The 11,878-nt window shown below is 43.5% G+C and overlaps 1 protein-coding gene across 1 annotated transcript; it reads left to right on the top strand.

Moving 5' to 3' along the window:
* The first annotated feature begins 253 nt into the window (after window positions 1-253).
* On the top strand, window positions 254-11,039 carry marchf2 (membrane-associated ring finger (C3HC4) 2). Its single transcript, XM_083647871.1, has 5 exons — window positions 254-447; window positions 1,974-2,277; window positions 4,391-4,586; window positions 5,145-5,354; window positions 6,340-11,039. The coding sequence occupies exons 2-5, from the start codon at window positions 2,096-2,098 to the stop codon at window positions 6,496-6,498; spliced, it is 747 nt and encodes a 248-aa protein (XP_083503997.1). The 5' UTR covers window positions 254-447; window positions 1,974-2,095; the 3' UTR covers window positions 6,499-11,039.
* The last annotated feature ends 839 nt before the right edge of the window (window positions 11,040-11,878 follow it).

Here is an 11,878-nt window from a genome sequence, read left to right as displayed (position 1 = left end):
AATGTGCAGTGAAGTGGTTTCAATGTTATTGCACAAGCGCTGGTCTGATTCTTTTGTCATTATAGTGTGGGCATGTGATGCCCAGGCAGCTGCCTATGCATTGTGAAGCATTACTGGCTACATTTTAACTAGCTAGTCAGGTTTGCATCTTTTTCACCCGTCTGCCCCCTTCCCTCTAGCGGCAGACAGCCGGTGTGATGACCCTCCTGGGTATTTTTAAAGACCTCTCAAGATTCCAAGGGAAAGCGGAAACCTCGCCTATGTGTGTTGTCAGCTGGGAGCGAGCTAGCCAATGTAGTATTGTGTTGTGGAGCTTAGCGAACGGCTGAACACTACAGTATAACGCGTAAATTACAGCGTTAGCTAGCACTACATTCTGTTTTGACCAATGAATGACCATTCACCGGATACAACAGCTAATAAAATGACAAGGGAAAGAAACACGAGGTGAGACCACTCTTAACTAGTATTATTTACACCAGTCGGTCGGCTAACACGCTAGCTAGCTAGTGATAGCAAGCGGCTAGCTAACAACACAGCTGTAATGGAGCACGTTTAATTGCTGGACACGGATTGTTATTATACACGAAATGGTTGTTACAAAGAACGTTACTTGGACAATGGCCATCCAGTTGTACACGTTGTAATACTGAAGTCATTACGTCACCACACCATTAACTTTGAACCCAGTGGCGTTCGTGTTGTTTTGCGTACTATTTTATTGACATGCACTTTGTTCCAGACAATAGTCTGAATCAAAGCCATAACAGCTGGCTGCCTGCCTGAATTTGACCAAGGATAGGTCTGTCCTTCAGCTGGGTGTATGCTGGTTGTTGTTTAGTAATTCGATCTCTCTTCTATGATTTTACTGCACTAACGCTAGTACGAGTAACAAAGACATTTAAATACTTCAATTGTATTTGCTCGCCATTGTTGAAATGTTTATATGACTGACGTGGCGCAACATTCTATCAAACATAAAGTAACGTTCTATCGCCCACATAACTTTAGATCAAGCGATACATTGTGTCAACAGTTTGTCGCGTGTCATCACATTAAAATGTAACAACTGCCTCCATAAAATGAAAACACATCACTCAGAGTCAGACATATTAAATAGATGTGTTATTGGCCAAAATTTACATACGGCAAATGCAGCTGTGTGTCTCATCTTCTTGGGGGTTATCTGAGGGGAAGCAGCTGTTTATATCTGTCTTATCTCAGTCTGTTTGCCACTGATGACTGACGTCACGACCATTGACTGTCAATGGTGGCGACGAGCAGCTGCTTTGGGGAGGATTTGGCCCCCCTCCAGTCCAAACACATAGTATAATCTTGTGAATGACAAATGTGCTGGATGCCATCCGGTCTGTTTAGAACACTGGAATTCAAAGCATGTGCGGTATTATTATCTTCCTTTGGCTCTCAAACTTTTTCACATCAAGGACCCCTAAACCGATACAAATTAGAGCACTGACCCCCCATTTGACAAGATTTTGGCCCAGGGTCCCCCATCTGATAAGATTTTAGCTTTTGTGGGCGTCACACTTTTAGACACACTTTTATTACAGAAAGTGTATGGAACCCATGACCAAAATAGTCATGCATTCTGTCATTGTGTAATTTGTGGTCTGACTTCTAGTGAAAATAAATTATTACCCTTTATTTGAGGACCCCCTGGAACCCCCTTTGAGAACCACTGGATTAGATTACATTAGTAGACATTTCCGTAAAGATTGTTCACAAGTCCCAAATCTTGAGGTCGAGTCTCAAGTCTTTTGAGGATGAGTCTCAAGTTACGTGTGTGCGACTCGACTCCATCTCTGGAACCAGGCTAATCATTTTAAATAAATTCTGCCATGACATAATGCTAATCTTTTTAGTTTCTTAATGATTTAGTATTACTATTACACTCTTTCTGTGCTAAATCCATTAATTCTCTTGCTATCTCTCCGACTCCTTCTCTGTGTTAGTTGGGCCTAACCGTTCCAACCTGTGGGAGAGCAGAGTTTCTACTTTCTGCTCCCCCATTCATCCCTCACCTGTGACCCCTTCACACCCTCAACCCTGCGGTCAGTCTCTGGACGGTGTAACCATGACGACAGGGGAGTGTTGCCACCTGCCCGGCTCACTGTGCGACTGTGCCAGTAATGTGGCCCTGTCGAAAAGTGTGGAGGAAACGAGCGGTGACGGGTGCCAGGCCCAGTATGTCACCCAGGTCACTGCCAAAGATGGGCGGCTGCTGTCCACTATCCTCAAACCCCTGAGCACACAGAGGTAACGGCTTACAAAGATCTTATCTGGGGTGCTACAAAGCTTTGCAAAGTATGGAAATGTATGGGCAAAGGATTTTGTAATAAAAGGTGTTAAAAAATATATTTTTAAAATATTTTGGGAATTGCACAGTCTGCGAAGTACATTGTTATACATACGTACTGGTGTTGCCCATGTGCAAGGGCTTTTACATCCAGGTTACAGGTATTATGTTAATGGTACAGCAGTGGCACATTTGCGTGCATGTCTCTCAGAGCAGCAAAAATAACTTTTCCTGTCCGCCAGCCACAGTGTGTCCCAATATTCACCAGCCACTTCCACTATTTTATCAAACCAAATAATTGTAAGAATTGAGTAAGACCTCAAAATTACAAAACATTTACCAGCATCTGACTGAGGTTAATTTAGCATCCTGTTTGTCTTAGCCAGTATTGGTGCTGGAGGCCAGTCCGGTAGAAGGAAATCAAATGTGAGTGAATGGTCAGTTAATGGGTATAACTGTTGTATGCTGCTGCTACATTAGCCTAGCCTGGTAAACCACCCGGTCACGTGATCTCACATTTCATTTCCTTCTACTAACTAGACCGTCTGGCCTCCAGCTTTCACACAGTGTTTGCAATGGGCGGGAGTTGGGCGGGTGTACTTGCCTTAACAGACAATTCCTTCAGCCAATCAGCATTGGATCCAGTCAAATACAAATCCACTCGGGAGAACGGCGAAAGCATCTTTTCCGCCGAGAAACTCCGCTGTTGTATACTCCCGTACTTGTTTAACTGTTGTTATTGAGTCTATTTCTGCAATAACTGCACTTTATGGCTGTTTAAACTCGATGATACTGCTTGAGGCGGACAGCCACGGGCTGCCATTACTGTTTTGCCAGCGGCATTCCTGATTGGCCGGTTACAATCTCAACTACGAGGCGGGTCACCGATTGGCTAGAGCACTTTCTAATTTCCGAAAACACCTTCCCAGGGCTGGAGGCCAGACGGTCTGGTAGAAGGAAATGAAATGTGAGTTCACGTGACCGGCTGGTTTACCAGGCTAACATTATTAGGCTGGGAACCTGACAAATCTGCCAGCTCGCTTTATTTGCTCTGGCAGATGCGTCTGCCCCCCTCCCCTTCACACAGATTTCCACCTGACCTGAAAACGGTCGGGCCAATCACAACTGTTTGGGGTGGATTTGATACGATGACTGACAGAGGAGCGCCGTTGAGGCATTGTCGTAAACAAACATGTTTTGTTGCTCTGATTGGTTGTAGGTCTTAAGTATCCAATTGCATCCAGAAGCATTTTGGTCTGTGCCTGTCTGTCGATAACGCTCTCTGGAAAACAAAATAGATAGTTTCCAGACACATTCGCACTTGCAAATTGGTCTGGAGGTGTCAGGCTAGTGTTCCATACAGTAGGAGTTAGAGAGTGAATTACAAGGTTTTGACCTTAAGCGCAAATTATGCTCGAGCGAAATCGCCGGCGCTAGCTGCGCCGAGGGGGTCGCCGCAGCTGGGTGTCCTATTGGCGCAACTCGGCGGAGGGGGCGTGCAGCTCCTCGAAAATGTGACTCCGCGGCGTCAACTCCTTGTTGTGAGGAATGAGGAAATGCCATTTCCTCATTTAACAGTGCTTGTCCCTCATCTAGCAAAGCCTTCTGCAGGCTCACCGGAATTAGTTTTGAAATGGAGGGACAATAAAATGTCCCCCCACCGACATGATTGCAAGTTCTTGGTAAACGACACGATAACGTTTTGGACATGTACCACAGCCAACGTGCCGAGTTACGTTCGAGTATGTCGGTCTTGCTGTCGCCGCTCGTGGGCGGCAAGGCTCCACGTCGAGGCTGCGCAGAACCTTGTCAGTGCCTTTAGCTCATCGAAATTAATCTTCTGCTGCAAATAAAATAAGTAAATTAAGTGGTAGGCAAGACTTTGCACTCACAGCTGGTTTCTTCACAGTACTGACCAAGTTCCTTTGTCTGCTTGGAAAGTTAAGCATACTCTCTGTATTGCCCCGCTTGCAAGCTATAATATATTCATCTCAGCCCAACCTCTGACTCTAGAATCTGTATTCAAGTATTTTTACATCAAATGGTGTTTCTCATTCCGTATCTTTGTCTCAGTGATGGTCCCATCTGCCGCATTTGCCACGAAGGAGGCAACAGCGAGAGCCTCCTGTCCCCGTGCGACTGCACAGGCACCCTGGGCACGGTGCACAAGAGCTGCTTGGAGAGGTGGCTGTCGTCCTCCAACACCAGCTACTGTGAGCTCTGTCACACGGAGTTCACTATCGAGCGCCGGCCCAGGCCACTCACAGAGGTAACACAGGTCAATTGCTCTTTGCCTTGTCTGCACGCTTCTTTTGACTTGCCTTTTAGTTTACTTAGTTTGGTTGAGGTGTATGAAGGAGAAATAGAGTGGGCACGTAATTAGTACGGTATGTGTGAATTATTAGTTGTTGTTTTTTGTCTGGATACTTTTTCATGCTATTTGTCCTCTTCTTGTCTTTCTGCTTGCTTGCTTATTCCTTCCTTAAGGCTGTTACACACCAAGAGCGATGCGAATATACAGCACGAAATTGCGATGCGAATTTTGACCCACCTGACAATCACAGCAACAGATGTGTGTGTACACGTCGGAAGCAAATTTCTGAAAAATCGACCTTGGTCCGAAAAAATAAACACAGCAATAACACTCAGCGAAACTTTGCTGTTGGTATGCACAGTTGCGTTGACTGATATAGGTTCAGAAAATATTGACGTGCAAATTAATCGCACGAAAAAAATGCTCCTGGTGTGTGTAAGGACCTTTATTTGTAACTTTCCCATCCTTCACTGTCCCCGCCTCCCTCGTCTCCCTCTGTCCCTGTGTCCACAGTGGCTGCAGGACCCGGGTCCTCGTAACGAGAAGAGGACGCTGTTCTGTGACATGGTGTGCTTCCTGTTCATCACGCCGCTGGCAGCCATCTCAGGCTGGCTGTGCCTGAGGGGCGCTCAGGACCACTTGCAGCTGAAGAGCCGGCTGGAGGCTGTGGGCCTCATCGCCCTCACCATCGCCCTCTTCACCATCTATGTCCTCTGGACCCTGGTAAAAAAACAACTAAACAAAACGATGGCATTATAATACTACAACCACTTTCATGTGACCATTTACTTGAAGCAGTTATGATCCGGTGTGTTGAGATTCTAATTTGTCTGCTAGGTTGCCTTATGCCAGTGGTTCCATCCAGCCTTGGTGTCTTCAAATGGGGTCTCGCCTTATTTATTTTTCTTTTATTACATCACACACAATTTAAAACTACTGAAGAGGATTAGGACCACAAACATTTGTTGAGTTCTGAATTTAAGTCAGGTTTCTGAGAATAAAGTTAGAATTCTGAGTTTAATGTCAGATTTCTGGAGAAATAAAGTCAGAATTCTGAGATTAAAGTCAGAATTCTCAGATTAAAGCCAGAATTCTGAGGCGGGAAATCATCATCATCATCATCATCATACATAAAAATTTAGTAAATGGGCTGTCTGCGATTTTGGTCACGCATTGTGAGATTTGTGATGATTTTGGTCAGTAATGATGTCACTGATGATGTCACAATGTCTACATCATCAGTGATGTCACTCGAGCACTCGATGTCATCAGTGATGGTCACTCGAGCAATTGTGATGTCATCAGTCAGTGATGTCATCAGTGATGCGAAGTTGAGCAATTCTGTGCTGCGCATTCCATTAGAGCAGACGAGGCCACGTAGCAGCCGAGCTGTGGGCAAGGCTGCGTAGCTAGCGGCTGAGCTGCGTATACGAGCCCGCGAGCCTAGGAATCCATTTCTAGTAGTTACATGTGACATCATTGATGATGTCACTGATTGATGATGTACTGAAATATGAATGTCTGGTTTCCCTAGATTTTTGTGATGTCAAAGTGGGGTCACAAGCCAAAAAAAAAAGGTGGGAAGAACCCCTGCCCGTCTTCAAAAAGACACAAGTAGACTTTGTGCTTGTTAGTCTTATATTAACCAGGTTGAAATTTAATTAATCCATCTCTCCTTCCTCCTCTCCTCCCCTGGTTGTCTCCACAGGTGTCTTTCCGGTACCACTGTCAGCTGTACTCTGAATGGAGAAGAACAAATCAGAAAGTACGTCTGCTCATTCCTGATGCCAAGGGGGCTCACTCTACCCAGCATTCCTTGCTATCCACCAAACTGATGAAGAAATCTGCAGACGACAGTATAGTATGAGATCAGGTGAAGGAAGTCGCTGATAATGTTGTCGTTAACGTGTGAGGACTGATTCTCGATTCATCGTGACTGCCAGCTAGACTTTAAAGAAGCGCTTGTGGTTCTTTTATAATTATTATTATTATTATTACTACTATTACTACTTATCCCATCAGCACTTATTTTTTCCGCATCCCATCTTTTCTTGCCTCTCCTATAATGGCAGAAGTGAGCAAATTTAAACGGAGTCTAACTGTCTAGCCTCATATCAGGGTTTTCCCCAGGCTTATGAAAGGGCACAGATGAATGGAACAGCACATGGAAATGTCCAGAGATGTGGGAACAAGTCTCATCATGGCAGCGATGATGATAGTGATAATGGATAACGGTGATATTATGAAAGATGACCAAACCCTGAAGTGTCAAGTGGACTGTGAAATCTCCTCATGATCGTTGTGCTTTACCGCCCACCTCCAGAGTGTAGCAGGTTGATTCATTGGTTCGCTACAGTGATCCAGGTTGCTACTATTCATGTCAATTCTTGCCTGTCCCATATAGATCTGTGAAGGAGACATATTAGATGCTTCGAGCTTTGATCTCCCTTTCATCAGCCAGATGTCAATAAGAGATCAAACTTTCCATTTTTAACACGTCTGTTAGACTCCATCCAAGAAGGGATGAGGAAACGTGTGGAAAGCCAGAGATTGTGCAATAAAACACTGTGGCCACAGAGGTCCTCACAGTATGTGAAGAGGCCTCAAACAACACGCACAGTTTTATATGCATGCACTGTTAACAATTTCTTTGGAAAGAAAGTTTTTCTCTTTTTAAACTGTGAGTGTATTGTAAAAGCTTTTTTTGTCTTAACCAACAAAGAATGAATAGATGTACTCTTCCCACTGAGTTTGACAGAGGTTCTTGTATTATCAGCACTTAAGCAGATCTAAGTATAGATCAATAGTAAGTCCCATCAAAAATGGCCTTTAGGGAAGTTTGTACAAGCATAAGACTTTAATTTAGGCATTAGCATTAAAAGCATACTTTTAATGGCTAAATGAGGTACATAATCACAACAGGAGTTTTTGTGAAAGAACACACTTTCCTTTAGGACACAAGGTGCGTGCGCATGCATGTTTGTGAGTTTGTGCAGTTATAGGTTGATATAATTGCGTCCAGGTTTTGTAGTATCAGTTGCACCTATTTTGATACACACTTTATCTTCTTTTTACCTCTGTTTTCTCTGTAATGTAAAAAAAAAACACACACATCAAAGCCAGCTCTGTCTGATTCCATCATACAGCTTTTACCAGTCAAGTCATTATTGAATAATTCCTTAGATGGAGACCAGATGATTTTTTTTCAACGCTGGTGTTTGGTGCTATTGCCAACTTAACCCACTAACAATGACTTTCATGGTGAACACCTTATGCAAGTGCAAAAGCTCCACTGAGGCTAAATCTAATTAAGAAAATGTCTGACTAAGTTTTTTTTTTATTAACCATTTTTGTTTCTAGATATGAATTAGAGGTTATATTCTCTGCCCGACTGGACCCACGGGCCGGGAATTTCCCGTCTATTCCTCGGGCCTGAGTCGGGCCGAGCCGGGCCGGGCTCATGGTCAGATATTTATATAATTGGGGTAATTTTTGGTGTGATAAAGAGAATGTTATAACATTGTAACCTGAAAACCTTATGTATTCATAAGACCGAACAGACAACAGGGGTTATAGTTTAGATAAACAGCCAACTTACTAAGAAAATGTCGGGTTCGGGCCGGGCTCTGGCCCGTAAATGCAGCCAATGGGCCGGGCCGGCCACAGACGGAATGGGCTCGTCGGGCCGGGCTTGTTGTTTTGGGGCCGATCTAAGCTCTAATAGGAATTGTGGGCGGTTGGGTTCCTCTGGTGATTTGAGAGGTAGCACTTCCTTTTCATGACATCGTCTTTCATTTCCATTCATGGGTGAGTGTACTTTGGATTGTCACACTTTGATCTTATGTGCTGTTCATTGTCGTTTTCTACTAGATGTCAAACTCATGGCTCCATTTATCAGACATTTAATATTGATTAAATGTAAACAGATAGGGAAACCCTTACCTAAGTGTTTACAGGGGTTAGGATTTTATGCATTATCTTCTGTCTTCTTTTTATGTTTTTATAACAATCATGCTTCAACATTTTATTATTTGTAAATGAATCGACCCAAACAATTTTTTTATACCTAAATTGGTGGGTAGTGCTAGTGCAGTGATACTCAACCCGAGGCTCTAGAGCCACATGCGGCTCCTTTATGGGTAGTTGTGGCTCCGAGATTTTTAGTAACTAACTTACCAAATTTGGGGCGAATTCTGGTGATGCAAATTGCAATGGGCTGATTAATCGTGCGTTCCTTTATCGCAAAATAACTGGGATGTGGAGGCTATATGACATCACATCCGTTTTGTTAGCATTCCATTTGCAGAAAACTTGAGCTGGGAAGTTCACTGTTCATTGGTCAGATCCAGTCGCTAGCCAGGCTAGCCATTGTTAGCAATAACAATTGACAACATGGCATTTCGCGGCATTTTGCGCATACAAACACTGCAGCCTCATGTCCACACAGATGGAAGTTAGGCAGTGCTGTGTGTACAGCTGATTTAATGAGACACAAACAAAACAGAAGTGCTAAACAATATTACTACGATTACTACTACTGTTGTTGCGCGGCGCAGCCATCTTGGATTTGTGAGGTTGGGGCTGCTGAGGCTCCTACGAGTTTGGAATGGGAAATACCAGCTCTGACGACGTCACCGCCCAGCTCATGGCCTTTGAAGTCGTAAGATTACCAGTCCCCAGTTATAAAGGAATGCACGATAACGCTTACTTTTGATTCAAAGTGAGCGTAGCTAGCATCAGAAGCTAACCAACCTGTTAGCCCCAGGCTTAAGGGGGGCATGTGCCTAAGTCCTACTTAAAATAAATAAGTAAAAATAAACAAAGAGAGGAAATGGAATTTTGTGGATTGCGGCTCTTGCAACTATTTTTTGGTGTCAATGTGGCTCCTGAGTAGGGGCAAGGTTGCCTACCACTGTGTGGTTAGCAATAGCATGGATGAAATAACTTCTTTACCAGCTTCTAGCCACAAGTGGGAAATGTGTTAATGAGTCAGTGTTTAACTGTGTCAAGCAAAAATAATGTTGTCTTGAGTGGAAAGAAACGGGACATTTATTAGTGGACAAACCAAACCCGTTCTGTGAACTATTCCCCCCTCCTTCCACAAAGTGCTGATTGCCACTCTAAATGAATCCTGTGGTCTGAAAATTAATTGACGTTGCTAAACTAGATCAAAGTTGTGCAGTAGTATTAATATGCAAACAGTATGATGAAACTGGCCATATCTTTTATGTCAGCACGTGATGGGGTGTGGCATTATTGGTCAGTCACAGGAGCAAGGTGCATCTCAGCAGTCGAGGGAGGGACATTCACACCAGCCATATGATGGTAGACTTATTTTGCAGGTGAACAACCATACTTTTTAGATGTCTTTCTATTTGTTTGACTGGTGAAACTGTGGATACGGCTAGTGAATTCTTTGATCTCTTAGCTACTGTGAGCAGGGGTTAAAAATGTTAAGTTTCTTGTCCTGGATTTCTCCTTCCCTCTCTCCTCTTGTCTAAACTAAGTTAGATGGATGGATCGTCCCACATAACTGCTTTCACTAATTGTATGTTCTGAAATCAGTTTAAAACAAAGATAAGCAAAGGATGACAGGAGTGCCACATTGAGAGGCACCCAGAGGCCTTGTCTGCATTGCAAGCGTATGAGTCATTTGGCCAACCATGTATGTACTGTTTGTCATAAGATAGGCTTTAACCCAAGACGTACTGGGATCTGTTGGGACACTACATTGAAGCAATCTACACAGTCTGTGTGCAGTTGGTTAACTCTTGCTTACAGTAAACCTTACAAGAATCATTGGGATGTGTACGTTAATGTAGATGGATTGTATAGTAAGGTCTGTGAAAGCTGCAGGCGGAAAGAGCTGTGATAGTTTTTCCTCTTGCATTGGAAGTCTGTACAACTTGCCTATAGAAATATGCAACGTTGCTCCTTCTATGGTCTACTGACCTGCTTACTTCAGTGTTATTACAGCTTTCTAAAACAGGTCCTCTTATCTCCAAAGAATCATTAAAGCTTTGTTTTTAACTATCATGGCACTTTGATCATAATGTAGGAATAGTTTCTTTATAGCTTCCACAGTTCAAATCCAGAAAGGGATTTTAAAGAATTGTTGTTTTTTTGTGGTGGTGTTTTTTGTACACAAAGGAATGTGATATGTAGACCTGTTTTTCTTTGTAAACATGCTTTTCTTTTTTATTTAATCTTTGCATTTTTCCACTCTTTTTGGGGGTGGATATGTTAATATACACAATTTGTAATTTATGTTTTGCAATTCCTCATAATTCATATCACTATGATGTTTATGTTGTGCAGTGGAAAAAGGAAAATTGTCTTCACCAAAATATTGGTACCTGCAAATCAGCCAAGCAATGTTTGCAAGGCAAATAAAAAATGAGGATGAAGTATGGGTGAACATTAATTGGGTCATTTGTTTCCTTTTGTCATTTAGCAGAAGGTGCTTATGAAAGATATTGTGCCTGGAATCCCACGCAAAGGGTCCATGAGAAACCAGCCAGGCAAGTCACCCTTCACCCCTAACCTCATCGAGGTAGGCTAGAAACGGGTTCCAAATGATTGAAAACTTTTTAAGTGAATTGGTCCTCAGGAACCTAAGTCTCTCCATCCGTATAACATGTCATGTCCGTCAACCACAGTTGGAAATAAGGTGAAGAGGAGGACTTCCATTCCTTCAAAATTAGTTTTTTGGCGACAGTTGTCCCCCGTGTCAGAGACTGTTGCACAGCTGTAGGGAAGTTCAGAGAGGACTCCGAGCAGCCGAAGATGACGAGTTCTGCCGCCAGCTAAAGGCTTTCTGATATGCTTGTTGATGGATCAGCCTCTTACACCAACTAGGAAGGCGTGTCATCATAATTGTGGTTAATGGTCTGGTTCAATGCTGAGGCAAACAACTGATGCAATTCAGACAAGGAGGGGCACATTTGAAATCGAATCCCTGTCAACACGTTGCTACTGCAGAGAATCAGAATCTCCCCCCACCCCACCCACTGCATTGGGCAAACATAAGAGGCTTAGTCAGAATAAACATTAGTTTTAATATTTTCCACATGCTACATTAGCAAAGGTTGTGACTCCACTAGATCAGCTCTAATGGGCCGGGTCTCCGCTGCCCTGCATGGGTGAGAGAAACGGGGCTGGGCTGCTCCAGAGACCAGTGGAAACTTGCTGGGGTGAGGGGTGCAGGTTCTGGAAATACAAGTTGACAAAGTTTTGTAGTACAGTTA

Source organism: Poromitra crassiceps (assembly GCF_964638095.1).
Source record: "Poromitra crassiceps genome assembly, chromosome: 12".
In the NCBI taxonomy this organism is placed as follows: Eukaryota; Metazoa; Chordata; class Actinopteri; order Beryciformes; family Melamphaidae; genus Poromitra; species Poromitra crassiceps.
This window is presented reverse-complemented; position numbering and strand designations above follow the sequence as displayed.